We start from the raw sequence: 27,466 nt of genomic DNA on the forward strand, positions 1-27,466 counted from the left end.
ATAGGATGCTGAGGTTGATTTAAACCCAAATTTTGTATTTTTTTTTTTAATCCTCACCCAAGGATATGTGCCCTGACCAGGAATTGAACCTGCAATCTTTTTGGTGCATGGGACTATGCTCCCATTGATTGAGCCACCCGGCCAGAGCTACAAATTTTGTAGTAATCAAAACTTCATTTTTTTTAAGTCCTCATAGATGCTACATATAACATGGATGAACCTTGAGAACTTTTTTAAAAACATAATTATTGATTTCAGAGAGGAAGGGAAAGGGAGATAGAAACATCAATGATAAGAGAGAATCATTGATTGGCTGCCTCCTGCATGCCCCCTATTGGCGATCGAGCCCACAACCAGGGCATGTGCCCTTGACCGGAATCGAACTTGGGACTCTTCAGTCTGCAGGTTGAGGCTCTATCCACTGAGCCAAACCGGCTAGGGCAATTCATTGTTCTTTATAACAAGGAACTGTTATAACCTGACTTTACATAAGAAATTAAAGTACCCAATTTTCTATCTGCTTTACAGAGTGGAATTCATCAAAAATTTTAATTTGGGAGAAAAAGCTGTATTTCAAAACATTAAAAAACCAGTCCTGCCCTGGGTGGTGTGGTTCAGTTAGAGTGTCCTGTGCACCGAAGGGTTGTAGGTTCAATTCCCAGGCAGGGTACATACCTAGGTTGTGGGTTCAATCCCCAGTCAGGGTGCATACAGGAGACAACTCATCAATGTTTCTCATGTCAATGTTTTTTTCTCTTGTCCTTCCTTTCTAAAATCAATAAAGTAAAAAAAATTTAAAAAACCTCACAGTCCTAAGAAAGTTTCAGAATGAAGTGGTCTTCATAACCAGGAAAGGGATTCAGGAGATAAACCATTCAGCAGAAGGCTCTGTGTAAAAATGTTTATTTGTACTAATGTTTAGAATACGGGAACTAAAGAAAGAAAAAAGACACAACTCCAAAGCAACAGTGAATTAGGGCCTGCCCATGGCCAAGGGGAAGGCCACACCAGGGTGTCCTAGCATGGAGTATCCCTCCCACTACTTAAGTGTTACCAGGCAGAAAAGTGAGTTATCAGGGTGTGAAGACCTTACCAGCTGCTAGTGAGCGTGCAAGGGAAGAAAGGGATGTCTATGTGGCTTCCCTGTGACCCAGGACCCAGGATCCACAGAACAGGAGGCAGAGACTCTCAATTCAGTTAAGGGCAGGAGCTGAATACCCAGGTCCAGGAAGAACAAAAAAGGGATTACGGAGGTAGGCTTTTTTATCGAGTTAAAAAACAGGCACATTGTCCAACATCTCCCTGTGACCCCCAAGCGGCTGGCCTGGACCCCTGATGCTTCCTCTCCCCACAAAACCAAAGGGAATAAGGAAGGGAAGCAGAAGATAGGAAATTCCAATAGTGGGGAATGCTGCAGTCACTAGAGAACATCTGTGAGAGTAAGCCAGGTAAGCACAAGAATCAGGGTGAAGCTGCTACTCCCCCTGGGATGGGAGAACCCAGGGCAGAACGCAGAGGGTGACCAAGAACCTACTGGCTTGGGCAAAGGATCCTCAGTAGCAGGAACAGAAGGCTGCAGAGAGCCACTCTGAGGGAAGAGGGTGGTGAGGCTAAGCAGCAGGAAGGGCATGGAAAGCTCCTTGCAAGTTCTTCCTCAATTTACTCAGTTGCTCACTACCAGCTACTCCTGGTAAAGAGGTCCCAGCTTGACTCACCCCTGGGGGAAGGGGAAACCCTGGGGACCAGTGTGGAGGCAAAGCTGAGAGAGAAGTGAGCTGTTCCCCCCACTCTTTCTCAGTGGACACTGTGTGAACCCTGTGATCATCAGAGCCAGGGCCCAAGGCAGGCAAAGTGAATGCACTTCATGGAGAGCCATGAGAACTGGGCCCACAGGTACACCTTGGGGCCTATGTTGCTCCGTTCTCCCTGAGGGCCTGGGGCCAGAAGCAGTCAGAGCTGCCACTTTAGCTTGCTGCTGCCAAAGGCAGGTTGGCACGACCCCCCCCAGGTTCTCTGGACTTTTGAAAGAGAGGAGGAAGGGAAAATGGGTTATGAAAAACAAGAGAGGAGGAAACAGCCCTAGATGTTGGGGGGAACAGGGGAATTGGCCACATCAAGAGGAGTTCTGGTTCTGGTAGATGGAAGCTTTCTCCTTCAGCAGGTCCAGACACAAGTGGCAGCTCCAACTTCCTACAGAGAAGCATAATGGGGTTAGGATGGCTCCCACACAATCTTAACCTGCTGTCCTTCCAATCCCCACACATCATCTCTGGTATCAGGATCGGCTACAGACAGGATGGGAGACGTTCTGCACAGCAAAATGTCATAGTTATCCTGAGCTGGGAGAAACTGCTAGGTCTTCAAATACCATGAAAAATAATTCTCAATGGAGATGGAAGGATCACCTGGAGGCCTGGCTGGCGTGGCTCAGTAGTTGAGCATTAACCTATGAACCAGGAGGTCACGGTTGATTCTCAGTCAAGGCACATGCCCGGGATCCCCAGTAGGAGGCGTGCAGGAAACAGCTAATCAATGATGCTCTCATCACTGATGTTTCTCTCTCTCTCCCCTTCTTCTCTCTGGAGCACACCCACGCTTCTCTTCCCTCTCGAGTGTGCATCTTTTCCCTCCTAAACTACAAAGGTCCACACGAGACTTCCTCATGAATTTCTATAAAGGAGGGGTTTAGCACAGAAATTTGGTCGGAAGGGGCCTTGTGGAGAGGTAGCCACTTTTAACCAGGGGGCCAACAGGCAGCGACAGCTCATCTGGGCTAACCCTCTCAATCTGTCTCCAAGGCCCCCTTTTGTCTGACTTTTCAGTGAGTTCTGGCAGAGCCAATGCAGAGCACCTGGGCTCGCTCTATTGCCTCTTCTATCCGACGCACTTCTTTGTCTCACTGTCTCCAGTTTTAATAAACGTACTCTCAAAAGAAAAAAACAACGAAAATCTTTCTTAGCTTGAGAGCTAATTAAACTAGGTGCAGCTAGATTTGGCTGTGGAGTAGTCTGCCAATCCCTGACCTAGAGCCCTTGCCATCTGATGGCTTCTAGGCCCCCTACCACAAGCTGCCTGCAGCTCTCCACTACTTTAGTGTCTGACAGTACTTCCAAAGGAAAGCCTTCTACAGTTAATGTAGAATTTTATCAGTAAACTGATACTTTATGGTTAAAAAAGTAAAACACAGAACTCATTACTTCTCCCCAAAGTAGATTTCTAAACTCAACATGACAGATGACAAGAGCAGCTGCTAAAAGACTTGGACTTCTCTTGGGGGAAGGGAAGGATCACTATTTGACCTTACAAGTTAGCTTACATCACATAGTGAGTCACTCTCTTGCCTGGAATGCTGGCCCACATCCTCTGTGCATAGTAACAGCTTCTGGGCATTCACATCCTCCTGTGTAAGCTCATGAATTTCTATAAAGGAGGGGTTTAGCACAGAAATTTGGCCGGAAGGGGCCTTGTGGAGAGGTAGCCACTTTTTGGTGCCATCACCGGTTTCTTCAAAGAGCTTCCATAAACGTGGAGCATTATTAAAGAAACTACTGAAGGCCCAGAGTGACCCATTCAGGCTCCAGGTTCAAGTCCCTTCCAGACTGGGTGGAAATGAACACTCAAATTTGTCAGGTTCAAAGAGCTGATACCAAAAATCACTTCAGACAAGCTATGAAGTGAGTTTCCTGGACTAACTGGAGGAAAACAAATCACTCCTCCTGGCAATTGTTCTGTGCTCGGTATCTGCTCTCTCTCGGGCTGTTGATCTTGTGTTTGCAAATTTATCTGGTGATAATGTGCAAACATGATACATTTGAAGATGAAATCCTAGGAAAGCATTCTAAACTGAGTGAAGGCAAAGTGCCTACTCCCCAGTTTGGAAGGCTATATTACTGGTAAGAGAACTCATTTATTATACAGTTACTAATCATTGTTCTGAGTAAAAGATCCAGGCAACCTACCTTCAGGAGGCTCAGACATGGATGGGGTAAGACAGTACATGTGGTAGCCACGATCACAGTCGTCACAGAAGAGCAGCTGGTCCTAGAGAAGGCATGATGGAAGAGGAAGGGAGGAGGTGAATGATAATGGGCCTCAGGTAGGCCACTGGGGGCAGGTAGGAAGGAGAGCTATGTAGACACTGCTGCTACTTCCAAGAAAGGTGAGGTAAGTGCAGGTAAGGACAGACATAGGCATCTCTGAATAGAAAACCACTGGTGTCCATCTCTACCCTATCAGCTGCCTGACTGATTTCATGGTCCCCAGTGTCCCCTACAATCTACTTTCCAGAGAGCAGCAAAGTTATCTTTTTAAAATACACGACATGGCATATCACTGCCCTCACTAAACCCTCAGACCTGGTGACCCTGCCTTCCAATCTCTTCTGCCCGCGTTCCCAACGCCAGGCTCCACCCAGCTACACAGGCTTGTCCGCCTGAGTCTTTGCACTCGCTGCTCCTTTTCTGGGGATGCTCCACCTCCGATCTTCTTGGATTGGCTCCTTGGTACCATCCAAACCTCAAAACCAACACCACCTCCTCGGAAAAGCCATCTCTGACTATCCAAGTCGGCCCGTTTCTCTCTGCCACATTATTGCTTTCATTTTCTTCATGTCACATCTTAAAAATGTCGTTTCCTTGCTTATTCCCACAAGAATGTAAGTTCCATGAAAACAGGGACCTTGTCTGTCTCGTTTGGTGTGCTTAGTGTCTAGCACGGTATCTGACACCACGTAGACCATCAGTAAACACCTGCCAAACGAAGTTCCACCTGGGATGCTGGGGAGGGGCCAGCCGGAGGGAGTTAGCTCCCTCTTACTAGAAAGCTCACTTTAGAGGGAGCTGTGGAAATAACAGGAAGAGCTGAGGAGTGTGCTGGGAGGGGCAGGGACACGCACGTCATTCTCGGAGGTGCCACAGATGTTGCAGCATTTGCACTCGATGCACTGCCAGCGGTAGGTCTTCACTGCTGCCATCATCACGGGGGTGAACTGCAGGCAAGACGGATGCCCTGTTGGGGGGGGAGGAGCAAGTAAAACAGGAGCTGGAAATGGGGGAGAAGTGAGGCGACCTGGCTGACTGTGACAGCCACTGGACAATGACAAGCCAAGAACCCCTTGGGGACTGGGCGCTGGCTGTGGCAGCCCCCCCTGGGAAGTACCTGAGCGGCCACAGTCAGAGCAGGACACCAGCTCCTCGGGTTGACCTGTCTTCTTGTTGATCTTTGAGTCCCCCAGGCAGAAGTCGCAGTAGTTGTTGGGCAGGGCCAGTCCATCGGGACCCTTCTTGGCTACAGTGAGAAAGAAAGAACTTGGATGCCCCTGGGGACCTTGAGGTCTCTCAACACCCCGAAAGGAGGGTTTTCATAACCAGGCCGACTCCCGCTTGCCCCACTTCTGACACCTCAGCTTACATTTCTGCTCCTCGGACCTCTGGGAAACGGGGGTGGGTGGCTGAGAGTCTTCCTTGTCCTCGCCCTCCTCCTCAGCCAAGTGGGAGTGGGCATAGTGATAACTGAGGCCTGGTCGGTTCTTGTAACGTTTTCCACAGACTGAGTGGGGAGAAGATTGCAGAGAAAGGTATTAGGATCCAAGAGTGCCACATCCCTCTCCCACTAAGCTGTGGGCTCCACCTGAGGCAGAGACAGCCACCCCCACCCTACCAGCTCTGTTCTGGGACAGGCCTTTAGTGGCAGCTGCTTCTCCTTGGTCAGGAGCATCGGGCCCTGGGGCTCTCCAGCTTCCATGGCTCTTCTCCCTGCTAAGCCCCAATCTATGGCACCTCTACTCTTCCACATTGGCTGTCTGTGAGACTGAGCCCTGGCCCCATCAACACTTGGCCCTGGGAATAGTCTGGGGAGCTCCAGGTCAGGAAGGAAAGGGAATTTCTATAGTCTTGCAATATGACAGGAAGGAGAGGAAAGGTAAGAAAGATAATCCAAACTTTCCCCCCCGTCTTAGTCAATGTGGGAGGCTCACATATATACACCCCATATACAACACAGAGTCCATCTCTGCCCAAGTGGATAAAGGTTTAGGGCCTGGGTCTCTTGGGGATAACCTGTCAACTGAGTCTGCAAGGCAGCTGGCCCCCAAAGACATTCAAAGACACTCCCAACCAATCAGTGCCCTGCCCAACCCCACCAACCAGCAAGGAAAGCAGATCTCCACGAGGCACCTTGTACTTTTGAGCAGTGATACCAAGAAGAGCCAGGGAGCCAACAGGAAAGGAGTGGGAAGAGGATGGGAGGAGGAGATGGCAGGATGATGGGAACATTAGCTCACCACCAAGTGGCTGTTTGGGGGAAAGGGAAGCAGAGGGATCTGTTTGTAACGGGTTTCTTATAATGCTTTTGAAGCCACCCCATGCAGTGGGCCTGAGCAGCCCTAGCAGCAAGTTTGTGGGAGACAAGCAGTGGGAAAGGCAGCTTCCAGGACTGTGAGGACTGGAGCCCAACAGAAGGCCCATTGCTCCCATCCCCAAGCCATTCCAGAGGTTTTTAAACCAGCATCACAGGAGATGAGAAAGGCAGGAGGAACAAGGGAGGAGGGAAAAGGGATAGGAAAACCAAAGGCTGAAAAGTTGAGAGAGCTACCTCTCTGGGGCGCTTTCGAGGTATGCTTTTGTTTGAAACTATCTGAAAGACAGAAAGAAAAGTCATGAGAAGAAGGCCTTGATACACTTGAGACAGGAGCAGCAGCAGCGGGAAAGCGGAGCAAACGAGAGAGAAATCTCAGCGGCGATGGTGCTCCCAGGGTGGAGGGACAGAAGTGGGGAGTCAGAGCAAAGGGGGAGAGAGAACAGACATTGAAAAACTTGGTGTTGGACTTCTGGGGCCCTGGCTTAACGGGGGCCAGCAGACCTGGATGCCATCTATCAAGAGGCTGATTCTGCCTGCTGTGTATGCCCCCTTCACCAGCTCCTCCACCCCAGGGGATAGCAGAAGTCTCTCCCAGAGCATGCAGGTCCCACCCACCCGGCAGCAGAATGCAAGGCCTCCCTGAGGTTCCAGAGGGAATCAGTCAGCAGGCAGGACAAGAGTCCAGGCTTGTTTTACCGCGCTGAGCAAGAACACAGCCCTCCCTCCTCACATCCTGAGCAGGAGCTGGGTCCAAGGCAAGGACTACCCACCCACTCAGGAGGCACTCACTGTCACAGGCATAGGGCTTGTCTCGGTCCTCTAGGATGGAAGCGTCCAGTTTCTTACGGGCACTGCTAACACCTTTACCCTGCCAAAAAGAGCAAAACGATGCTCTTACTGAGGTGTCTAGGCCCAAGGAGTTTAAACTCTCCCGGAAGTGGCTGCTAATCTCACTCGAATCCACAGGTTCCCCTGCCCCAGGCTGTAGGCAGCACTTGGCCCCTCACCTTGGATTTCCCTTTGCCCCGACGCTTGGGAGTGTCTTCTTCATAGTCCTCATCATCGAGGTCATCCAGGAAGTCATCCGGTTCTAGGATCCGCTGAGTAGATAGGAGGATTAGGACCAGGATGGGCAGAAATAATGTACGTCCAAAAGTTCCCCCACAATGGCAGTGGCAAGGCTACCAGAACCTCCTTGGTGACCTGGTCTCTCCACTCTAGCCTCATTTCTCACTGCTACCCTTCAACACCCTATAACCCTGCCCTTCTCCCTTCAATGTTTTGGGCTCTCCCTCCTCTGTGCCACTCATGTTGTTCCCCTAGCCTGGAATGCCTTTCCCACCATGTTTCCATACAGCTTTCCCTGATACCCCAAGTAACCATGCCCTCTCCTGCCTCTGATCTGCTGCCCCAGAAGCATGTTTATCGGTGGTCCCCTTCCAGCACCTCACTTACTAGATTTAGAGCCTTCCTGCTTAATTGTGTGGACTTAGGGGGAATTTTTGTTAACTGCTGTTTCAGCCTCTCCATATGTGAAATGGAACCGCAGTACCTGCTTCATAAGGTTGTGTAAACTGGAGAAAATGATGGAAAAGCACTTAGTACCGTGCCTGGAGTAGTTTTAGCTCTTATTACTTTTATGTATAATTATATGTGCCTGTTGGCAGGGTCCAGGTCTATTTCACTTATGTAACCCCAGGCACCAAAAACTTTCATGACAGATGAATGAGGGAGAGTCTGAACCTAGAAGGAAAGGAGCGGGAAAGGCTGGATGGTAAGAGTGAAGCTGGTCAGTGCCCAGTACTAACTAGGAAAACAGCAGACTCTGGGGGCCTGCCTCCTGGCCCACAGCTTGCCTCCATTCTCATTATGCCTCTCAGGAGGAGAAGGCTAGTTACCCTCAAAGCTCCCTTAGCCAAAGTGTTAATCTCGTACCTTCCGTGCTCGACTGTTGGTCACAGGAAACTCGCCCAGGCTGTCATCATCAACTCGGGGATCTGGGGCACCTCGCTTCTCCAGGGGGTCAGTGCGCAATAGAGCCTCTAAACTACTGCCGTCCTGAGAGATCAGCCCCTCCTTCTTCAGGGTCTGGTCTGTGTCTGCAGGCAAGGTCAGGATGAGGCAAGACTCAGAAGGGCTGAAAGCAGACTGCTCTGGTCTACGGAGTGCTAGGCCAGCCACAGGCCAGTCACTGTCTTCTGGTCTCTGGCTGCCCAGGAACCAAGACACCCTAACTCACTTGGCACCATAAATGATCTGTCTCTTCTATGAGACCGAGTTCTTTATTTATTTATTTTTTTTTTTAAATATATTTTATTAATTTTTTACAGGGAGGAAGGGAGAGGGACAGAGAGTTAGAAACATCGATGAGAGAGAAACATCGATCAGCTGCCTCCTGCACACCCCCTACTGGGGATGTGCCCGCAACCAAGGTACATGCCCTTGACCGGAATCGAACCTGGGACCCTTCCGTCCGCAGGCCGACGCTCTATCCACTGAGCCAAACCGGTCAGGGCGAGACCGAGTTCTTTAAAGAAAGGGTTACATCTTAGTCATTTTAGTGTCCTCACAATCTAGCATTAGGACTGGTAGGTAACAGATTAGCAGGCCGCTTATCATGCAGCGGGCCATGACCCTGCTCAGGAAGGAGTGGCTTACCTGGTTTAATAGATGGGAAAGAAAGCCGTGGGTCCTCAGGAGGGTGGGCTCGCCGCTTTTTCCGCCAGCGCCGGGCAGGGTATGAGTACAGCTGCCCCGAGGCCAATCCTGTGGAAGGAGAGAGAGAAGTCAAGCCCTAACCCAGTTCTAGAAAATAATATCGAACACTTTCTAAATGAGTAGGCCTCACGAGTTCTAGAGCAAAGGAGGAATAATGGCAATGCCGGGGGTGGGGGTGGGTGGGGTAATTTATAGAAAAGAAAAATAGATGTGAACTCAGGGGCCTTGACTAACACATAACTCTGCAGAAGCCCAGTAATAGCCTCAGTCCTGCAGAAAACCAAGATGCTGGTATAAACCTGTCTGCTTCTTCCTCCCTGCACTTCTAATCATGGGAAGACCATATTCATCCATGGTGGAAAGCAGTAGGGAAAACTCTCTCGGCTGGCTCACCCCTAAAATGAGGAAGCTTCTTCTTCTTTGTGCTCCTGAGTCTGAACCCTCACCTGGACCCCGGTGTCGCTTTTCCATCCAGATATAACAGTTGCTCTGGGCTACTCCGGTCTGTGAGTCCAAGAAAGGCAGGCGCACGCTGCGCTCAGCACAGAGACGGGCATTGTAATTGTGGCATTGCTCCATGGCATCTTTGTAGTACTGCTCCCCAAGGCTGCAGTAAAGACAACAATCAGGTGTGTGTCTATGTGTTGGGGGTGAGGGGCAGGGCACAAGGTGCTGAATTATCCCTCACCCTTCCCATCTGCTTCTCCAGAAGGCTCAAGGGTCTGGGAGACTGTTGCTTTGGTTCTATTTGCCTCCATTTCTGCCTCATGGACCCCAAGCCCCTTCACTAAGCCATTAGGAGAAAAGGCACTTTACAAATAAATTACTATTGGGAACACATGATTTCTTCATGTGTCTCTAATCAGACTTAAGTGTAATTCACAAAGAGAACAAACTAATGTTTATTTTGGGCCTTTCAAGAGTCCTAACCCCGTGCCACTCAAGATGCTATTTCTAAAGGGAATCAATAAAGAAATAAGAAAAAAAATGCTATTTCTCTTAACCCTCATCCTCTGAGAAGCAGTGGGTTAGTTCCTTTTTATAGAAGGAAATGAGTTCAACAAGGTCTGGGAGACCTACTAAAACACAGTTAGCAAACTACAGTATATCTATACAATGAAATTCTATTTAGCCATAAAGAAAGAAGAAAGCTCTTCATATACTGATATTGAATAATCTCCAAGACAACTAGGAAAAAAAGAAAAGCAAGGTAAGGTGTTGAGAAGTGTTACTGGATGCTACCATTCATGGAACAAAGAGGAGGAAAAGAAACTGTAGGCCTCCAGGGAGAAAAACCAGGTGACGAGGGAACTTTCTCCTACTTGCTCTTCTATATCTTTTGAATTTTGAACTAGGTATTTATAGGTATTTACTTGGCCAACTAATTAATTCTGTATACTAAGTTTAGAGTCAATGAAAAACACCTGAAAAAACCTGAACTTCCTTGAAAACTACTCTTTTTTTTTTTTAAAGGCTATTACTTTAATTTACCAACATGCAACATGTACTTTGTTTTTGAACATATAATTGCAGAAAGTAATGATCAACTTTACTTTTGCAGGGAACATTCAGTTGTCTCAAATTATATACTGCAAAATTAAAAAGGAATTATTAAACCCACATTAATTCATATTGATATAAATTTAGAAGATATGCACATAACAAATTTTTTAAAAATGGGTGTAATAAATTAAAAGTAAATAGTAATGGTGTTTCTGTTCCTAAAATATGATATATTGGGACATGTGCCTTAAAAATGTGCTTAGAGCCCTAGCTGGTATGGCTCAGTGGATAGAGTTGACCTGTGGACTGAAGGGTCGTGGGTTCGATTCCAGTCAAGGGCACACGCGCAAGTTGCAGGCTCGATTCCCAGCAGGGGGTGTGCAGGAGGCAACCAATCAGTAATCCTCTCTCATCATTGATGTTTTTATCTCTCTCCCTCTCCCTGCCTCTCTGAAATCAATAAAAATATTAAAAATAAAATATATTTGATTGGCTGCCTCCTGCACGCCCCCCACAGGAGATGGAGCCCACAACCTGGGCATGTGCCCTGACCAGGAATCAAACCTTGATCTCTTTTGTCATAGGTCGATACACAACCACTGAGCCATACTGGTTGGGCTCAATTTGAAATTGTAATCGAGGGTAAACCTTTAAGTGGTCTAAAAAGCTGGAAAACTGCACAGTGCCAGTTATCTGGTTCTAAGCATGTATATGGAAACAATCTTGTTCTCATCCTTTAGGGCTTAATAAGCACTTTAGCACTGGAGCTTAAACTATAACAATTCATATTTATATATTTTATCAATCTTAAACAGAGGGCAGAGATGATTTCTTTCTCACAGTATCTCCGGTACCAATGAAGATGTCTGGGCATCTTGATTTGACTTGGGAGTAAAAAGACCTGACTTGGCTAAAAGTCATCAAATGTGAACATTGAGTCAAACCATGGGATCTCCAGTTCCTCTGCTATAGACAGGGGAGGTTGGACTAGATAAGTTCCAACATATTCCACGAGAGGAGACTCATGAAAAGCTGGACAGAGTAAGTCCGTGTTGCTTATGTCCGTATCTTGAGCTACATCAACAAATCCTTCTGGAATCTGAGGGGGGGTTTCACTGAGCAGCTGCAATCAACCACTTAGGCACAGCTTAGCATGTTCCCAGCAACTGAAAAAGTCACACCACACACAAGGCAGTGACACCACAAGACAGCCTGGCGTGCTTCAGCAAGCTGGAATGACTGTAATTAGAGGTAGGCATAAATCTTGTGTTGGAGTGGAGAGAATGGAACAGGCTCACATTTGCTCGCCTTTAGGAGGCAGCCACGTCCTCATGATACAGAGGAAAATTGGATAAACCAGGCTGAGTGCAGCAGCTCCTTTGTTTCTGCTGATGGGAATTGATACTGACACCGGAAGTCAAATGGAAGGAAGGGCCAGGCTGGCTGAGAGCTGCCAAGTCAAAGCAAGGAGGCTGGAAACAGTGTGAGGGGAATGGATGCGAGATGTTTTATCCAAGTTCTTAGGAGTTAAGTGACATCTCAGGAGGTGGGACAAACTGTCTGTGAGTAAGAGAGGTAAGAATAAAACAAGTTGGGGGGAGAGAGGACCTGAGGAGGACAGAGCAAGAGAGAATGAGAGAGCTCTTAAAAACTTAAGAGTCCTAGCGTGAGAAATTTCAAGCTAACTTTATTCTCTATATCTTGTTACCTAACAGATTTCAAAACTAGTCAGCAGCCACAGATACATACTACCATTATTTTACCCTAATACATACCTTAAAGATGGTTTCAATTATGACACCACATTTGGAGGCACACAGAATTTATAAATAGGAAAATTCTTCCCCCAGAACAAGATGTAAGTCAGAGCCAGCTGGTGTGGCTCAGTTGGTTGGGCATCGCCCTGTGCACCCAATGGTCTCAGGTTGGATTTGCCTGGGTTTTCTGGCTCAAAAACCAATGGGGGGCATGCAGGAGGTGGCCAACTGATGTTTCTCTCTTACGTCAATGTTTCTATCTCTCCCACTCCCTTCCTCTCTCTCTAAAAATCAAATTTAAGTTTTTTTTTAAAAAAAAGATGTAAGTTAGAGAAGATGAACTAGTAGTCCTGACCTCGATGTATAACTCAGCTGTCAGAAGACTAGGCACACCATGATCAAGAGAAGCAATGGAAAAGCATTTTTTTTTCCAGGTGGGAAAGGTACTGAAAGAATGGAGGCCCCTTTTTGAAGGGAAAGTTCTGTAGGAAAATGTATTGTGATCCACAGCCCTCTGCAACTAGAACCAAGGAAGACAGTGTTGGTTTCTCTTTACTGGTACTCAGGAACCAGTGGCTGGTGACCCTCACAATCTCTACAGCTCTTGAAAGAGAAATAAGATGTCATGCTCTATTTAAATGGGCAACCCCTTACGTCTAACATTACACAAAAGGGTTGGCAACCCTATTTCCCTGAAGAAAGTCTTTCAACATAAAAAATCTCACTACAGCCCGGCCGGCATGGCTCAGTGCACCTATGAACCAGGAGGTCAGGGTTCGATTCCTGGTCAGGGCACATGCCCAGGTTGCTCCCCTTTGGGGAGCATGCAGGAGGCAGCCAATCAATGACTCTCTCTCATCACTGATGTTTCTATCTCTCTTTCCCTCTCCCTTCCTCTCTGAAATAAAGATATTTTTTAAAAAATCTCACTACATATAACTCTCAAAATCTAGGCAAGTCTGACATTCCCCCAGTATAGTAAGATTTCCAAGGTATTAGCTTTATTTTGTCGGGAAGCACGAAACCTGTGTAAAACCTCCCCTTACATGGGATGGGGGGAGTCAACAAAGAGAAAGGCAGACAAAGAACATCTGAATCAGAAAACATAAGTATACAAGTGGTAGATCAACAGCATCATTTCTAAATTGAGGGCAATGTCAGTGTGCAGAGAGAGCTGGGGAAACTGGAGTGGGCAGATCGGAGAGAAAGATAATAATGTTGGGAGGATGGATGGCTGAAAGCAGGAGGATCCAGCTAAAAGCAAGTAAACAAAAACACAAAACCACAGGAGGAGGAGAAGGCACTTAGCTTAATGGAAGTGGGAAAGCATTCTCAAAGAAAAGGCTCCAGGCAGGGAGGCAGAAGCAGTGTCCTCTTACTAAAAGGCTTCGGGGAAGAGTGAGGCTCAGCCCCCCACAAAGACAGACGAGAAGCTGTGAGTCCCTTAGAACAGTTCCCAAGCCCTTACCTTGTCATCCAATCAAAATCCAAAAGCCCTAACGAGACAACTAGACACCTCTCAGTTTTCCGACCCGGCACCAAGACCAATTGAAAAGGAGCCGCTCTATTCGCCCCGGGGCATGAACCCATTTCAATACCCATTCCGATTCCTCTTCAGGGAGGAGGCTGGGTTAAAGCAAGTCCCAAAGCATCTTTCCCTCGTAGCTACCAGGCCTTTCTCCAGTTCCCCAACAACTATTAACTTTAACTTGGCTCGAAATCTGCCCAGCACAGGGTATCGCCCACCGCGGAGACAGCCGGCCTATTGCCTCTCTAGGCTGCAAAGGCGGCCAGGACAGCTTCGGTCCAGTTCCCGGGTTGTGATGGCTGGGATGCGCCGACGCAAAGGCCCTTTCCCCTGAAGTTCTTCCCCTGTATACCTGCTCTTTAACAAATTCTTCCCGAGAATATTTTTGGTGTTGGGTACCTGATACCCAAGACCGCCACCCCCCACGTCACGCAGCTGTTTAGGAAAAAAGAAGAAAAAAAAGAACAGTCCCGCGATGCCTAACCGCGCAGAGCTGCCGAGCCGTTGCTTCAGGGCCAGCTGCGGGCAGCCAACGGGAGATCGGTGACTGGCTTCGCGCGGACCCGGGTCGGTGCCGGACCGCCCTCGGCCAGGCTCCTCCGGACTGCGGCGTCTCGGGAGCGACCCCGGGACAGTGTCTCTCGGACGCAACAAGGGCGCCACACTCTGGAAACCGTCGACTGAAGGAATGCTCCGACCGCACAGCCCCGCCGAGCCCAGGGAGGCTGCCCGCGAGGGGCTCCCGTGTGCCCCTCAGGGCCTCCACAAGTTTCCAAAGAGGCGCAACGTCTTCTCTGGACTCTCTGGTTGCCCTCCCCAGGAGGAGTCCCAACATGGCCTTCCCGGGCACGTCCCTCTCTTCGCCTCGCCCCTTCCCGCACCACCCTCTCCTCCCAGGCCCTTTACAGGACCTCCCGGCCCAGGAGAGACAGAAACGACCACTCACAGCTTCACTACATTTTCCACCACAGCCGCCATCTTCCCTGCTCCTCTCCCTCAGGCCGGGAGGCCCGGAGCCCAAACGCGCACGCGCGGGGACCTAACGGGGGACCCAGTTTCCTAGTCCCTCTGCGCAGGCGCCGCCCGAGCGCGCGCGCCCTCGAGCGCGAGCGACGGGAGGACAGGCTTCCAGCCGGCTCGCGGGGGCCGAGGAGACCGACGCGCAGGCGCAACGGACAGGGCGCGCGCGCCGAGCCGCCCGCTCCAGCCCCGCCTCCTCCATTTGGAGGAGCTGGAGGAGGGGAGGAGGACCTGGCCGCGTCAGAAAGGAGAAAGCGTGGTTGGTGAAAACTGGCAGGCCCGGAGGTGGGCTCGGTGGGCCCCAAGCGTCCTGTTACCTCGCTGACCTTTAACCGTGTGGTTAACCCTTCGCTGTCATCACAGCGGGGCGGGGGGTGCGTAGCGGAAGATAATAGTGCACAGTCCACTTGGGATGCCAAACATGGCCATTTTGGGAGAGGAACATTAACGCCCAGAACTGGGTAATTCTCTGGCCTACATATGGGGGTCTGCTCAGTAACCTCGCCTTCCTGCCACCAGCTTCATTGGTACCTTCCTCTTCTCCCTTGCCGCCTCCTCCTGTCTGAGCTGTCCCCTCCACCGAGGTTCTGAGCTTCTCTCCTGCACCTACCCCTCTTTCTGTACCACTCATTTCTCCTTCACTGTCGAATCATGCAAATGCGTGTACAAACATGGCTTAGTATCCTTTTTTTAAAAAAAAAAAAAACACGAAAAAAAAACCGTTCCTTGAGCCCATGTCTGCCTTCGATTATCACCCCATTTCTTTCACCTTTTCATAGCCAATGTTCTGTTTATACTTCCTATCTCTGTTGACTTATTTCCAAGTCTTTCCACCTAATTTAATGGGGGTTTTGTACCCACCAAGTCACTTGAAACAGCTCCTAACAAAGTCACCATGACGTTCATTTCAATAATTTAGAGATCTCTTCTCTGTCCTCCACAGCCTGTCAACTCCCATGGCACCAGTGACCAGTCCCTCCTTTTTCCAACTTTGCTCCAGGTTTCTGAAACATGCACCTGGCTGTCCCATCACACTGTCCGTCCAGCAGCCCATTTTCTTGACTCTCTGTCCTCTGTTGCACCTGTAACTATCAGAGCTCGGTTTCTGGTCCTTGTCATATACCTATTTCATCAATTCCAAGATGCACATACCTCCTGCCCTCTCGCCCATTTTTAATATTTCAGAATCAGGACACGTCTTACCATCACAATTGTTTGGCAGATGAGAGTTGTGAGATATTTGTCATTATCTACCTTGTACCAAACTTGCAGACTAGGTGTCAGCAACTTGGAGGACCCCAGAGATACCTCTGGCAACCAAATGATTGTGGGGACAAAGGGTATCAGAGTTGACTCCAACCAAGGAATCAAAAGTACGTGATATGGCCTAAATGTTTGTGTTCCCCGCCCCCCCGCCCCGCACCCCGAATTCATGTTGAAGCCCTAACCCTGATGTGATGGTGTTTGGATATGGAGCCTTTGGGAGGTAATTAGGTGGAGATAAGGTCATGAGGGTAGAACCCTCATTATAAGGATTAGTGCCCCTTTAAGAAGACAGAGCCCCAGCCGGTTTGGCTCAGTGGATAGAGAGTCAGCCTGCAGACTAAAGGGTCCCTGGTTCCATTCCAGTCACAGGTATGGACCTCGGTTGCAGGCTCTATCCCTGGCCCCATGTGGGAGACAACCAATCGATGTGTCTATCTCACATCGATGTTTCTCTGTCTCTCCCCCTTTCTTCCACTCTCTCTAAAAATCAGTAGGAAAGCCGAAACCGGTTTGGCTCAGTGGATAGAGCGTCGGCCTGCGGACTGAGGGGTCCCAGGTTCGATTCCGGTCAAGGGCATGTACCTTGGTTGCAGGCAAATCCCCAGCGGGGGTTGTGCAGGAGGCGGCTGATCGATGTTTCTCTCTCATCGATGTTTCTAACTCTCTGTCCCTCTCCCTTCCTCTCTGTAAAATATCAATAAAATTTATTTAAAAAAAAATAAAAATAAAAATCAATAGGAAAGTATCCTCAGGTGAGGATTAACAAGAGGGAAAAAAAAAGATGTTGTTGTATTAAATATATAGTTTCTATTAAAAGAAGAAGAAGAAGAAGACGGAGATATCTCTCTCCTTGAAGACACAACAAGAAGGCAGATGTCGACAAGGCAGGAATTGGGCTCTCACCAGGAACCAAATCTGCTGGCTCCATGATCTTGGACTTCCCAGCCTCTTGAAGTGTGAGAAATAAATGTCTGTTGTGGAAGCCATCCAGTCCATGGTATTTTGTTACAACGGTCTGAGCTGACTAACACAGTATGCTATCAATAAAGCTGAACACTCACATAGGCTGTGATTCATCATTTCCAGTTGTGAATCTACACACCAAAAAGACGGTACAACAATGTGCACAACACCATTCATTGGAATAGCCCTAAACTGGAAACATCTCAAGTGCCCACAACAGCAGAATGGATTAAACAACAATGAACAGAGCAAACTATTGCTATACAGCAACATGAATCGATCTCAAAAACTTAATACTGAGTAGGAGAAGCCAATTTTAAAAGGACATCTTGTATGATTCCATTTATATGAAGTTACATAAACAGACACACTGTGGGGCTACAGGTCAGGAGAGTGTTACCTTTACTGGACAGTGACAAGGAGGGGGCATGAGTTGGCTACTGGGATGCTAGGAATGTTCCTTTTCTTCACCTTGGTAGTAGTTACATAGGTTTGTTCACTTTGTAAAAATTAATTGAACTACACAAGATTTGTGCACTTCTCTGTATTTATAATTCAATAAAAATTTTTTAAATGAAAAGTATTAGTACTAATAAGTAGGCTGGTTCTATCTCATTGGGAAGGCAGTTTATGAGCCCAGCATCAATGGCTTTCAGTTCTTTCAGGGTCCTTTTAAGAAATGCTATATTGCCAAAACCGGTTTGGCTCAGTGGATAGAGCGTCAGGCTGCAGACTGAAGGGTCCCGGGTTCGGTTCTGGTCAAGGGCACGTAACTTGGTTGCGGGCGCATCCCCAGTAGGAGGTGTGCAAGAGGAGAGGCAGCTGATCGATGTTTCTCTCTCATCGATGTTTCTAACTCTCTATCCCTCTTCCTTCCTCTCTGTAAAAAATCAATAAAATATATTAAAAAAAAAAAAGAAATGCTATATCACTGAATAATAGATACTCTATATGCTCAACCAGCGACCAGTCATAGAGCGTTTCTCTTACAGACAGAAACCGAGGAGTGGACGTAAGGGGTGCAGCCACTTGCCATCTGAACTAAAAACTTTTGCAAAATGTTTCCTGTGCCTGCAAGTCGCTTCTGGCTCTGGCTGATCTAGAGCCTTTAAGGACCAAAGGGAGTTATTTTTCCACCAGGGGGCACAATACGATTTCTCTAAATCAGGAGCTGAGCTTGCCAACAGGTCATTTTGCATTCTACATCCACTGGACAAGAAAGTAAAAAGGGGGTACTACTATCGGCTGGGGTGATTGATACTAATTGACAAGGGGTAATAGGACTGCTATTACCCAGTGGGGAAAGAAATATAAATGAAGCCCAGGGGGTTTTCTTAATATCACATTCAGTTAATTGGAGACAGGCTCCTGGTTAGTTATTTAATTCCAACATACCCACTGAAGACAAATGAAAAATCAGAGAACGTGAACAAAAAAATCTGAAAAGCATTGAAAAGCTAATAATATAGTGAAGAATCACTGGGCCAACATTTAGGAGGCTCAAACCCAGAGAGGTAAGCCCAGAATTCAAAGCAATTTTTATTCTGGAGACATTTACCGATCTGGAAGATATAACGGTGAAACGGAGCTGTTGTTTGGCAGTCTTTGGTGGGGAGGACCAAAAATCAAAACCCAGAGCCTGCCCAAGGTAGGAAGTCAGATACCCCACCAACACACACACTTTAGATGGGACCCCTACTTGTATGATCATGTAGCCTGGAATCATACTACCTGGGTGGTCCAGGGATGCTCAAGCCTTGAACTTGGATTCAGCTGGACCCATCCTTATCGTGCCCCTAGTCACCTGGCAGAAGCAAGCATATTTGGTACCAAGCAATGTCCTTTCCGAAGGAATGTACTGTCATCCAAGGCTTCAAATTATTTCTAAACACCATTTTTCAGATATGATATTCAGTCCGTAGTCAAAGGTAATCAGGCACACAAAGAAATAAGAAACCCTGCACAAGAACTGACACAACAGAAAACATAAACTGACCCACAAAGATTTAAGATACTGGACTTATCTGATAGTGGCCGTAAACTAACACTGCTTACTGTGTTTACAGGTAAAGACAAGCATATAAATATCTGCAGGGAACAAGTACCTATTAATAAGTGCCCTAGCCCTAACTGGTTTGGTTCAGTGGATAGAGCGTCGGCCTGCGGACTGAAAGGTCCCAGGTTCGATTCCAGTCAAGGGCATGTACCTTGGTTGCGTGCACATCCCCAGTGGGAGGTGTGCAGGAGGCAGCTGATCGATGTTTCTCTCTCATCGATGTTTCTAACTCTCTATCCCTCTCCCTTCCTCTCTGTAAAAAATCAATAAAATATATATTTTTTAAAAAAGTGCCCTAGGCTTGGCTCAGAATCACATGTGATCATCCTAATGAGCCCTGACACCACCGTACCCCTTACCCCAGGCATTTCCGATCAAATAGTTTTTTCACAGTGTTCAGCACTATTGGGAATCAGCTCGCTTGCTTACAAGCTCAGTATCTTTCTCCTCCCAGGACCTAGAACATTAGCTTCAGGAGAGCAGGGATCATGCCTGTCTTGTGTCCCCAGCACCTGGAGCACGCCAAGTACACTGCAGGTGCTCAGTAAACAGCATTGATAGTGCTGTCAGGTCCCTCCCATTCCAGGCCCTCAGAACCAGGGAGTCTCCCGCAGCCAGGAGCTGGGTCTCCCCCAGGGTCAGCCCGGGTTGCAGACTGGCCTGTCTTCAGGGACAAGGGTACAGGGAGCACAACTATGAGCAGCAGCAAGTTTTATTGCGACCAGAACCCTTGGTCATGGGGAAGGGCTGGGGGAGAGGGGCATTCGGTCATTGATGCCATGCTTCCCGTCCAGGACATGACCCCAAGGTCTGTGCCCTGCCTCTCCCCTGCCCCCAAGTCAGGGCATCTGAGGGGGCTGAGGCAGAAAGGAAGAGAAAGGGGAGTCCATTTCAGCAGAGCCTTCATCCAAGAGGTCTGAGGGAGGGAGGAGCAGTTGGTAGTGGGGGCCCAGGTGGCCCAACATGCTCAGGGCCCTTTGGGCTGAGTTCTGCACGTGTCCTCGTGGGTTTCATGGGAAAGCAATGAGATGTACTCTGCCCATGGGGAGCGGGTGGGAGGGAGGCCAACAAAGGCTCAAAGTGAGAACTCTCTGGCCAGTGACCACACAGCAGGACTTGGGATCCCGACTTCTAGGCCAGGGCCATGACCTCCCCGCCCGCCCCCCCACCCCCACCGCTTCCCGGCATTCACCCCAGCCTAGGCTTCCTGCCTGGCTCGCCTCGGTCCTATGTGGGGACCTGCAGGTCCTGGTCCATGATCTGGAGCACGTCGTCCAGGATGGATGGCCCCAGGTCCACGTGCAGGGAGAGCAGGGAGCTGGCGTGGGACAGGAAGGGCTCCTCAGCCCCTGACTCAGGGGTCAGCCCATTTTGGCCTGAACCAGCCTCTGGAATTCTCCACATGTCCACACTCCCTGCCTCCTGCGGGGAAGGCTGTGGGGAGTGCTGAGGGGTCTCCAGGTGCAGGCGAGGGGGTTTGGGTGGGGCCTGGGTTGTGGGCAGGGTGAGGGCCTGGGGCCCACCAATGACTGGGAGGGAGATGGCGTTCTTGAGCAGAGGGGACGGCCCTTCGGGGAGCTCCTGCCCACACAGGGTGGCGGGGGTGAACTGGAAGGGGAGGTTAAAGGTGCCATCCTCCTCAGGTCCCTCGACTGCCGTCCCTGGAAGGAGGTGGAACTTGCCCTGCAGGAAGGAGATGTCACCGAACATGTCACTGCCACCGCCACTGCCGATGTGAATGGTATGGCGGAAGTCCCCCAGCGGTGGGCTGATCATGTCTGAGGACAGCAGGTCCCGAAGCTTCTCCTTCTTGCCCTTGCGGCTGCCACGCTTCAGATAGATGGGCGCCTTGGTGGACATCGTGACCTCACCACCCGGGCCTGGCTGCCGAGGCTAGAGGCCGTCCGCTCGCCGAGACGACAGGCTCCTGCTGCCTCCTCTCGCCACTCAACCGGAAACACCTGGAGGGTGGCTTTCAGACACCAAAACGCTGCCAAGGGCTGGAGCAGGGTATGGGGCGTGGTCACAAAGTCGGCCCAAGGAATTAGAAAAAGAAAGATGAACTACTGCTGAAGTCAGAACGCAAGTCACACTCTCCCAAAAGGGTGGAGAGCTTCTGGCACTGGCAGCAGAAAGGTGATCGTGTAGGCAGCTGCGCTCCCTGGTCTTGCCCTTGTGAGTGTCTCCCTGGTCCCGGGCTGAGGAGCTGAAAGAAACACCAAGGGTACAAGTCAGGGGCAGAAGGACCAAAGGCAGCAGCGGCAGCGCCAGGCCTGGGAGGGAGCCCAAGTGCAGGGGCCCTGCTGGAGGGGGCATGTGCTCCATCCTAGGCCCGCTGCACCTGAGGGCCTGATCACCAACGCCAAGCCGCTCTCTTACAAGAGGGGAAACTGAGGCCCGGGAACCTGAATGACAGGCCTGAAGTCCCAGACAAAGTCCCATACAAGTCCCAGCTCTGGCCCTGGCCAGTTTTGCTCAGTGGTTAGAGTGTCAGCCCGCAGACTGAAGGGTCTCAGGTTCGATTCCTGGTCAAGAGCACGTACCTCGGTTGTCTGTGCGGGAAGCAACCAATTAATGTGTCTCTCTCACATCGATGTTTCTCTCTCTCCCCCTCCCCCCTCCCTTCTATTCTCTCTAAAAATCAATGGGAAAAATATCCTCGGGTGAGGATTAAAAAAAAAAGAGTCCTGGCTCTGGTCTCTTGCCCTGGGTCCCTGGCTCTGCTCATCACCATGGCCCAGGTGCTCACTGGCTATTGCACATCAATGGCGCCCCAAGAAATGGCAGGCAGGTGCCAAACTGCCTGGGGCTCTCATAGACTGGTCTCAGTTCCCTACCTAGCAGAGGACAGAGATCTTTTTATTTTTTATTTATGTATTTTATTTTATTTTTAAATATGTTTTATTGATTTTTTACAGAGAGGAAGGGAGAGGGATAGAGAGTTAGAAACATCGATGAGAGAGAAACATCGATCAGCTGCCTCCTGCACACCTCCTACTGGGGATGTGCCCGCAACCAAGGTACATGCCCTTGACCGGAATCGAACCTGGGACCCTTCAATCCGCAGGCCGACTCTCTATCCACTGAGCCAAACCGGTTTTGGCATAGGACAGAGATCTTGTAACCTCTGTCTCACCCACCCAGACCTGGCACAGGGCTGGACACACAGTAGGTGTTCAGCTGGCAGAGCCATGTAACTGAGACACCCCTCCCCCCTGCTCTTCATTTGACCCAATCACATCCCACCTGGAAGTGAGGTCACCTCACAATTTCTCTTTTCTCCTCTTCCTGGTTAGGAGTTCCTTATGGGCAGGGGCTGAGTCTAATGTAGTTTCTGTCCCCCTCCCTGCCCTAGCACCTAAGGGGAAGATGGATGGGGGGGACCAGTTGGAGGGTCTCAGTTCTTTGGCATTTTGCTGAGTTCTTTGCAAATACATCTCATTTACTTATCACAACCACCCTCCTATCATCCCCATTTAAAAACCGGAGCTATGCCCTAGCCGGTTTGGTTCAGTGGGTAGAGTGCCAGCTTGTGGACCAAAGGGTCCTGGGTTCGATTCCGGTCAAGGGCATGTACCTTGGTTGCAGGCTCTGGCCTGGGCCCTGGTCAGGGCACATGCAAGAGGCAACCAATTGATGTGTTTCTCTCGCATCAATGTTTCTCTCTGTCTCTCCCTCTCCCACTCTCTCTAAAAGATCAATGGAAAAATATCCTCAGGTGAGGATAAAACAAAACAAAAACTGGAGCTATAAGACAATGGAGGAATTCCCACAAGGCACTGCAGAGGGAGAGAAACAAAATGCAAGAATGTAGTCTAGAAGATTCCATTTATTGGAAGCCTTGACCAACTCCCCTCCCACTCCCCATAGACACATGTATATGTACCTACATACAATCCACGTAGAATTTTATTCTATGTGTGAACAGAGAAAATATGGAAGGCCAGCACTAGATGTCATATGTGCTACCTAGACTGGAGTCGGGTGCAGGGATGGGATGTGAGGTCAGTGATGTGAGAGGAAAGGTGTCCTCAATAAAAATTATCTAATATTTAGCCCTGTTACTGTAAAATAAAATATGTAAATATGAAAGGATGGCGGTCAAAATATTGATGGTGCTTCTCTAAGGTGGTAATATTTCTGGTGACTGCTTTTCTTGTTCATACTTTTATAAACTCGGGTTCTTAATAAGCTTATATTATTTATGTGCATATTATTTATAAAACCAGAAAAATAAAGCTATTTTTAATGTGGCAAAAAATAAACACACTCTGAAGGGGTGTCGCACTGGGTTAAAGGAAGCCTTCTGAGCACTCGCTCTGGTTCTCACGGTGAGGGAGTGGCCCTGATACGTGGATACAGATGTAGAATCAGAGCACAAAAGGCAAAGGAAGGACCGTGTCCAAGGTCATCCAGCGGGCACCCACATGACCTCACCATCTCCCTCTGCCCCGTCCCCAGGCCGGCAGGGGTTGAGCAAGTGGGAGTCAGCCAGGGAGGGGCTGAGCAGCAGGGCAGCCCTGCCCGCTCTGCCCCATTATCCTGGGCAGGGTGAGGGGAGGAGGAGGGGCTGGCAGGAGGAGGCAGGAAGGAGGCAGGAGGATGCAGACGTGGCAGGATCACCCCCTCAGCCCAGGCTCTCACTGAGGAAACCCCACCCCAGCACCGGACACCCAGGGTCAATCACCCTGAGCCACAGAGACCGGACATCTTGCCCCTCCCAGAGCACCTGGAGCTTAACAGGAAACAAAGGACTAAGTCTCCAGTGTCGGCATTCCAGCTAAGCTTGGAAGGAGCTGGGGGGAGGAGGGGGCGGCAATGGGTGCCTCAAGGTCTTAGAGTCCCCTCATTCATCTAACACAGTGGTCGGCAAACTCATTCGTCCACAGAGCCAAATATCAACAGGACAACGATTGAAATTTCTTTGGAGAGCCAAATTTTTTAAACTTAAACTTCTAACGCCGCTTCTTCAAAATAGACTCGCCCAGGCCGTGATATTTTGTGGAAGAGCCACACTCAAGGGGCCAAAGAGCCGCATGTGGCTCGCGAGCCACAGTTTGCCGACCACGGATCTAGCAGATGCCCACCATGCCAGGCCTGGGGGGCGCATGCTGACACACATCCTGTCTGTCTCCTTGGCAGGCGAGAAGTCCTGGGGTGGCTTTTCCTTCCTTTTTGCTCATGGACAGTGGGGCTGACTGGTGGGATTGCTCAGAGCCTGGGCCAGGTCCCCCCCCTCCCATCACACAGGGGTGCCAAGACAGCCTGAGTGTTTCCACAACAAATTGGGCGTCCCTGACAGCTGTCTCACTCAGAGCCAGATATACCGCCCAATTCCAGATGTGGGGAGAACAGGCTATCGAGGAAGGGTTGGGCCAGCATCAACCACCCAGGGGAGAGCTGAGAATTGCAACCATCAAGCCCCAAGAATTCAAATTTGGCAACCACAAGACCCCATCTCCAGCCGCCCTTGCACAGCTTCCATTTTAATGCTCCCAGACACAGCACGGGCGGCTGTCATTACTGCCTTTTACAGAAGCAGAAGCTGAATCTCGGACCCAGCCACTCTGGGCCTCCTTCAGAGAAAACTACCTCCCATCACAAGGAATACTAGACCACTCCCTACCACTACCAGGGGTGTTCTAAAAGCAGCCTGACCTTAAAATCAGGAGACCGACCTTAAATCCATCTCCACTTAGGATTCACTCTGATTTTGGGAAAGACACCTCTCCTCTCTGGTCCTCACCTTCCCCATCCCTAAAATGGGCTGACAATAAAGCCATCACCAGAGGGCTACTGGAGACCCTACTGCTATACTGCAATTGAGAGCAGCACTGTCACTGTCAGCCAGGCCTTTTATTCAGCAAACAGCTGTAGGGCCTCCCCCAAGCACTTTTGTGATCTGGACACAGTGCTCCCAACAAGATAAAAAAAAAAAAAACAAGGGCCCCTGACCCCAGGCGTCCACCTCCTCTCGCCCGCCCAGCACAGCCAGCGAAGAATACCCCTCGCAGGCCTGGGGAGGCCTGTGGGAGGCGGGGGGGAGGGGGGGGGCCGGGGGCTGTCTCTCGAGATCCCCGGGCGGCGCTGGAACCCGAGGTCGCTAGGTGGCGCGCGCGCTCGCTCTAGAGTCTATGGCTCCGAGTCCTGGAGGAGTCCGGGCGCGCGCCGGGGTCTCCGGCACGTCTCCGGCACGCCTCCGGCTCCAGGCAGGCGCCCCCAAGGAGCCTCACGTTCGCGCACCAGATGCGGATGGTCTGCGGGATCTTCTTCTCTTGGGGGGCGGGGGGTGTGGGTTCTGTCTCACAACCAGACAATCACAGGGGAAAGGGGCGATCCGGGACCCTGCGAGGGTCTCCAAGCTCTGGGAGGAGCCCCCCCGCCCCATGCTTTCCGGCCTGGGCGATGTCCGAGTGTCCATTCGGCGCAGGGCCAGAGCTCGGCGTGCGGGCCCCCGCCCCTGGCTCCCGCGGGCCCCGCTCCTCAGCCCCAGCTTGGGTTCCTGCGCCGATCCCTCCCCGCCCTCTCCCGGAGCGCAGCCCAGCCCAGCCCAGCCCAGCCCGGATCCGTTTCAGGACGCTCGCGGCCGTGGCTAAAGATAGGAAGACACCTCACCATCCGCTAAAAATACGACCCCTAGCCCTGGACACAGTGCTCCCAACAAGAGCGGGTGGGGACACAGGGCGGCAGGAAGGCGCTCCGGGGCCCCGGGGGGGCGCGGGTAGCTCAGGCGCAGGGTGGAGGGCGGATCGGGAATTCGGGTTCGGGATGCACGGCGCCCCACAGGCAGAGAGGGCTCGGGTGTGGCCGCTGAGACCGAGGCACAGGCGGGAAACACCGTGGAACCCGCGGCTCCGGGGAAAGGACCTGCGCGGAGGTGAGATGGGAGCCGGGAGTGACGGAGCGCCACAGGGATGGGCCTCTCGGGAGACCCCTCGGAACCGCGGTCAGGCTGCAGGCGCCCAGCGTGAACTCACCTTTAGCGCGCAGGCAGCGGGCTCGCGGTCTGCGGTAGCTCCGGAGCTGGACCCTGCGGCCGATTCCGGCTGGGAACTTGCTGTGCAGACCTGGTCCCTGAAGCCCCGCCCCGGGCCCGCGGAACCAATGCCCGGGCCTCCCCGAATAGACCCCGCCCACTCCCCGCCCCGCTCCTACGGCCCCGCCTGGGCTCCCTCGGCAGCTCCGCGCCTGCGAGCAGAAGCGGTCCTGGGGGTCCAGTCCCACCGAGCGCCTGGCTGGACTCCGTGGACCCCGGCTGTGCCCGTCGGAACCTAAATGTCCAGCTCTCGGAAGGCCAAAGGGGCGGCAGTTGGAAGAGTGAATTCTGCAGAATTCAAAGAGCGTCTTTGGACCGGTTCCTTCCCTGGAGGGCTGGGTCAGGGAGGCGTCTGCACAAGTGTATTCAGCGACTACTATGGAAATGAATGAGGCCTTGAAGGTGCCTGCATTATAATATTACAAACTTCCGAGAGCTTCCAGGAGTTTACTGCCCCCTATAAAAAGAGGGCATTGCGGCGGGCAGGTGGAGTGGCCTGGGCCCACATTTGCGGTCAGGCTAGGTGGCTTCTTCAGAAGGGGGCAGGGGTGGGATCCATACCTAGACTTGGTACAACGTTGGTTCTTCATTCATTCGCTCACTCTTTCATTCATACAGTACCAGGAACATTTACTGAAGGGTGCCGGGACTAGATAGAGAGAAACTGTACCCTTGCTCCATTTAGCTAGTCAACAAATACTTGTTGCCGGCGGAGAGGCTCCGTGATTGAGCGCCCACCTATGAACAAGGAGGTCATGGTCCTGTTCCCAGTGTGTGGGGGCGGGGGGCGCGGGCGTGCAGGAGGCAGCCAATCAATTATTCTCTATCATCATTGATGTCTCTATCTCTCTCTTCCTCTCCTTCCTTTCTGAAATAAAACACACACACACACACACACACACACACACACACACACAACAAACACTTGTTGAGCTTCTACCAAGTTCCATGTGCTGTCTTTGTTGCTGGGAATTCAGCGCCCTCTGCATGGGGACCTCCAGTCCAAGGAAGTGAGATGGAGGAAAGCCATGTCCCCAGGTAAACCATGACACCCTTCCAGTTGGGCAAGTGCTAAGAACAGCGAGGCAAAGGAAGACTGGACAGTTATGGGGTGCGGGGACCTTGCTTTCTGGAGGGTGACAGTTGTGACAGGACAGTGTGACCACCATGGTGAAAGTGTCCATATGTAAATGTGGGAGGGCCTCTTAGGGAGGCAGAATCGGGAAAACAAAACTTCCTGAAGTAGAGAAGGAAGCTGGAAG

At 50.5% G+C, this 27,466-nt stretch overlaps 2 protein-coding genes across 3 annotated transcripts; both read right to left on the reverse strand.

Annotated features, from left to right (window-relative positions):
• Nucleotides 1–887: 887 nt before the first annotated feature.
• Nucleotides 888–14,949, reverse strand: DPF2 (double PHD fingers 2). Of its 2 annotated transcripts, XM_080643195.1 has the most exons (12): nucleotides 14,810–14,949; nucleotides 9,522–9,682; nucleotides 9,016–9,123; nucleotides 8,293–8,456; nucleotides 7,365–7,457; nucleotides 7,147–7,225; nucleotides 6,592–6,633; nucleotides 5,410–5,547; nucleotides 5,158–5,286; nucleotides 4,895–5,007; nucleotides 3,960–4,041; nucleotides 888–2,190 (listed from the first exon to the last, which is right to left on the reverse strand). In XM_080643195.1, exons 1-12 carry the CDS (start codon nucleotides 14,839–14,841, stop codon nucleotides 2,114–2,116), a joined length of 1,218 nt encoding a protein of 405 aa, XP_080499321.1. In that variant the 5' UTR covers nucleotides 14,842–14,949; the 3' UTR covers nucleotides 888–2,113. The 2 variants fall into 2 exon arrangements, with proteins under 2 accessions (XP_080499321.1, XP_080499322.1); XM_080643196.1 differs by lacking the exon at nucleotides 6,592–6,633.
• Nucleotides 14,950–19,861: 4,912 nt separating this feature from the next.
• CDC42EP2 (CDC42 effector protein 2) lies at nucleotides 19,862–26,263 on the reverse strand. Its single transcript, XM_080640218.1, has 2 exons — nucleotides 26,146–26,263; nucleotides 19,862–21,374 (listed from the first exon to the last, which is right to left on the reverse strand). Exon 2 carries the CDS (start codon nucleotides 21,026–21,028, stop codon nucleotides 20,396–20,398), a length of 633 nt encoding a protein of 210 aa, XP_080496344.1. The 5' UTR covers nucleotides 21,029–21,374; nucleotides 26,146–26,263; the 3' UTR covers nucleotides 19,862–20,395.
• Between the last annotated feature and the right edge of the window lie 1,203 nt (nucleotides 26,264–27,466).

This window comes from Plecotus auritus (genome assembly GCF_963455305.1).
Source record: "Plecotus auritus genome assembly, chromosome: 9".
In the NCBI taxonomy this organism is placed as follows: domain Eukaryota; kingdom Metazoa; phylum Chordata; class Mammalia; order Chiroptera; family Vespertilionidae; genus Plecotus; species Plecotus auritus.

Coding starts and splice junctions, on each gene's coding strand:
- DPF2 (XM_080643195.1), bottom strand. CDS start 14,841: ATGGCGGCTGTGGTGGAAAATGTAGTGAAGCT. Junction 9,124..9,521: donor AAAGCGACACCGGGGTCCAG/GTGAGGGTTCAG, acceptor CTCCTTCCACAG/GATTGGCCTCGGGGCAGCTG. Junction 2,191..3,959: donor CATGTCTGAGCCTCCTGAAG/GTAGGTTGCCTG, acceptor GCTTCTCTGTAG/GAAGTTGGAGCTGCCACTTG.
- CDC42EP2 (XM_080640218.1), bottom strand. CDS start 21,028: ATGTCCACCAAGGCGCCCATCTATCTGAAGCGTGGCAGCCGCAAGGGC.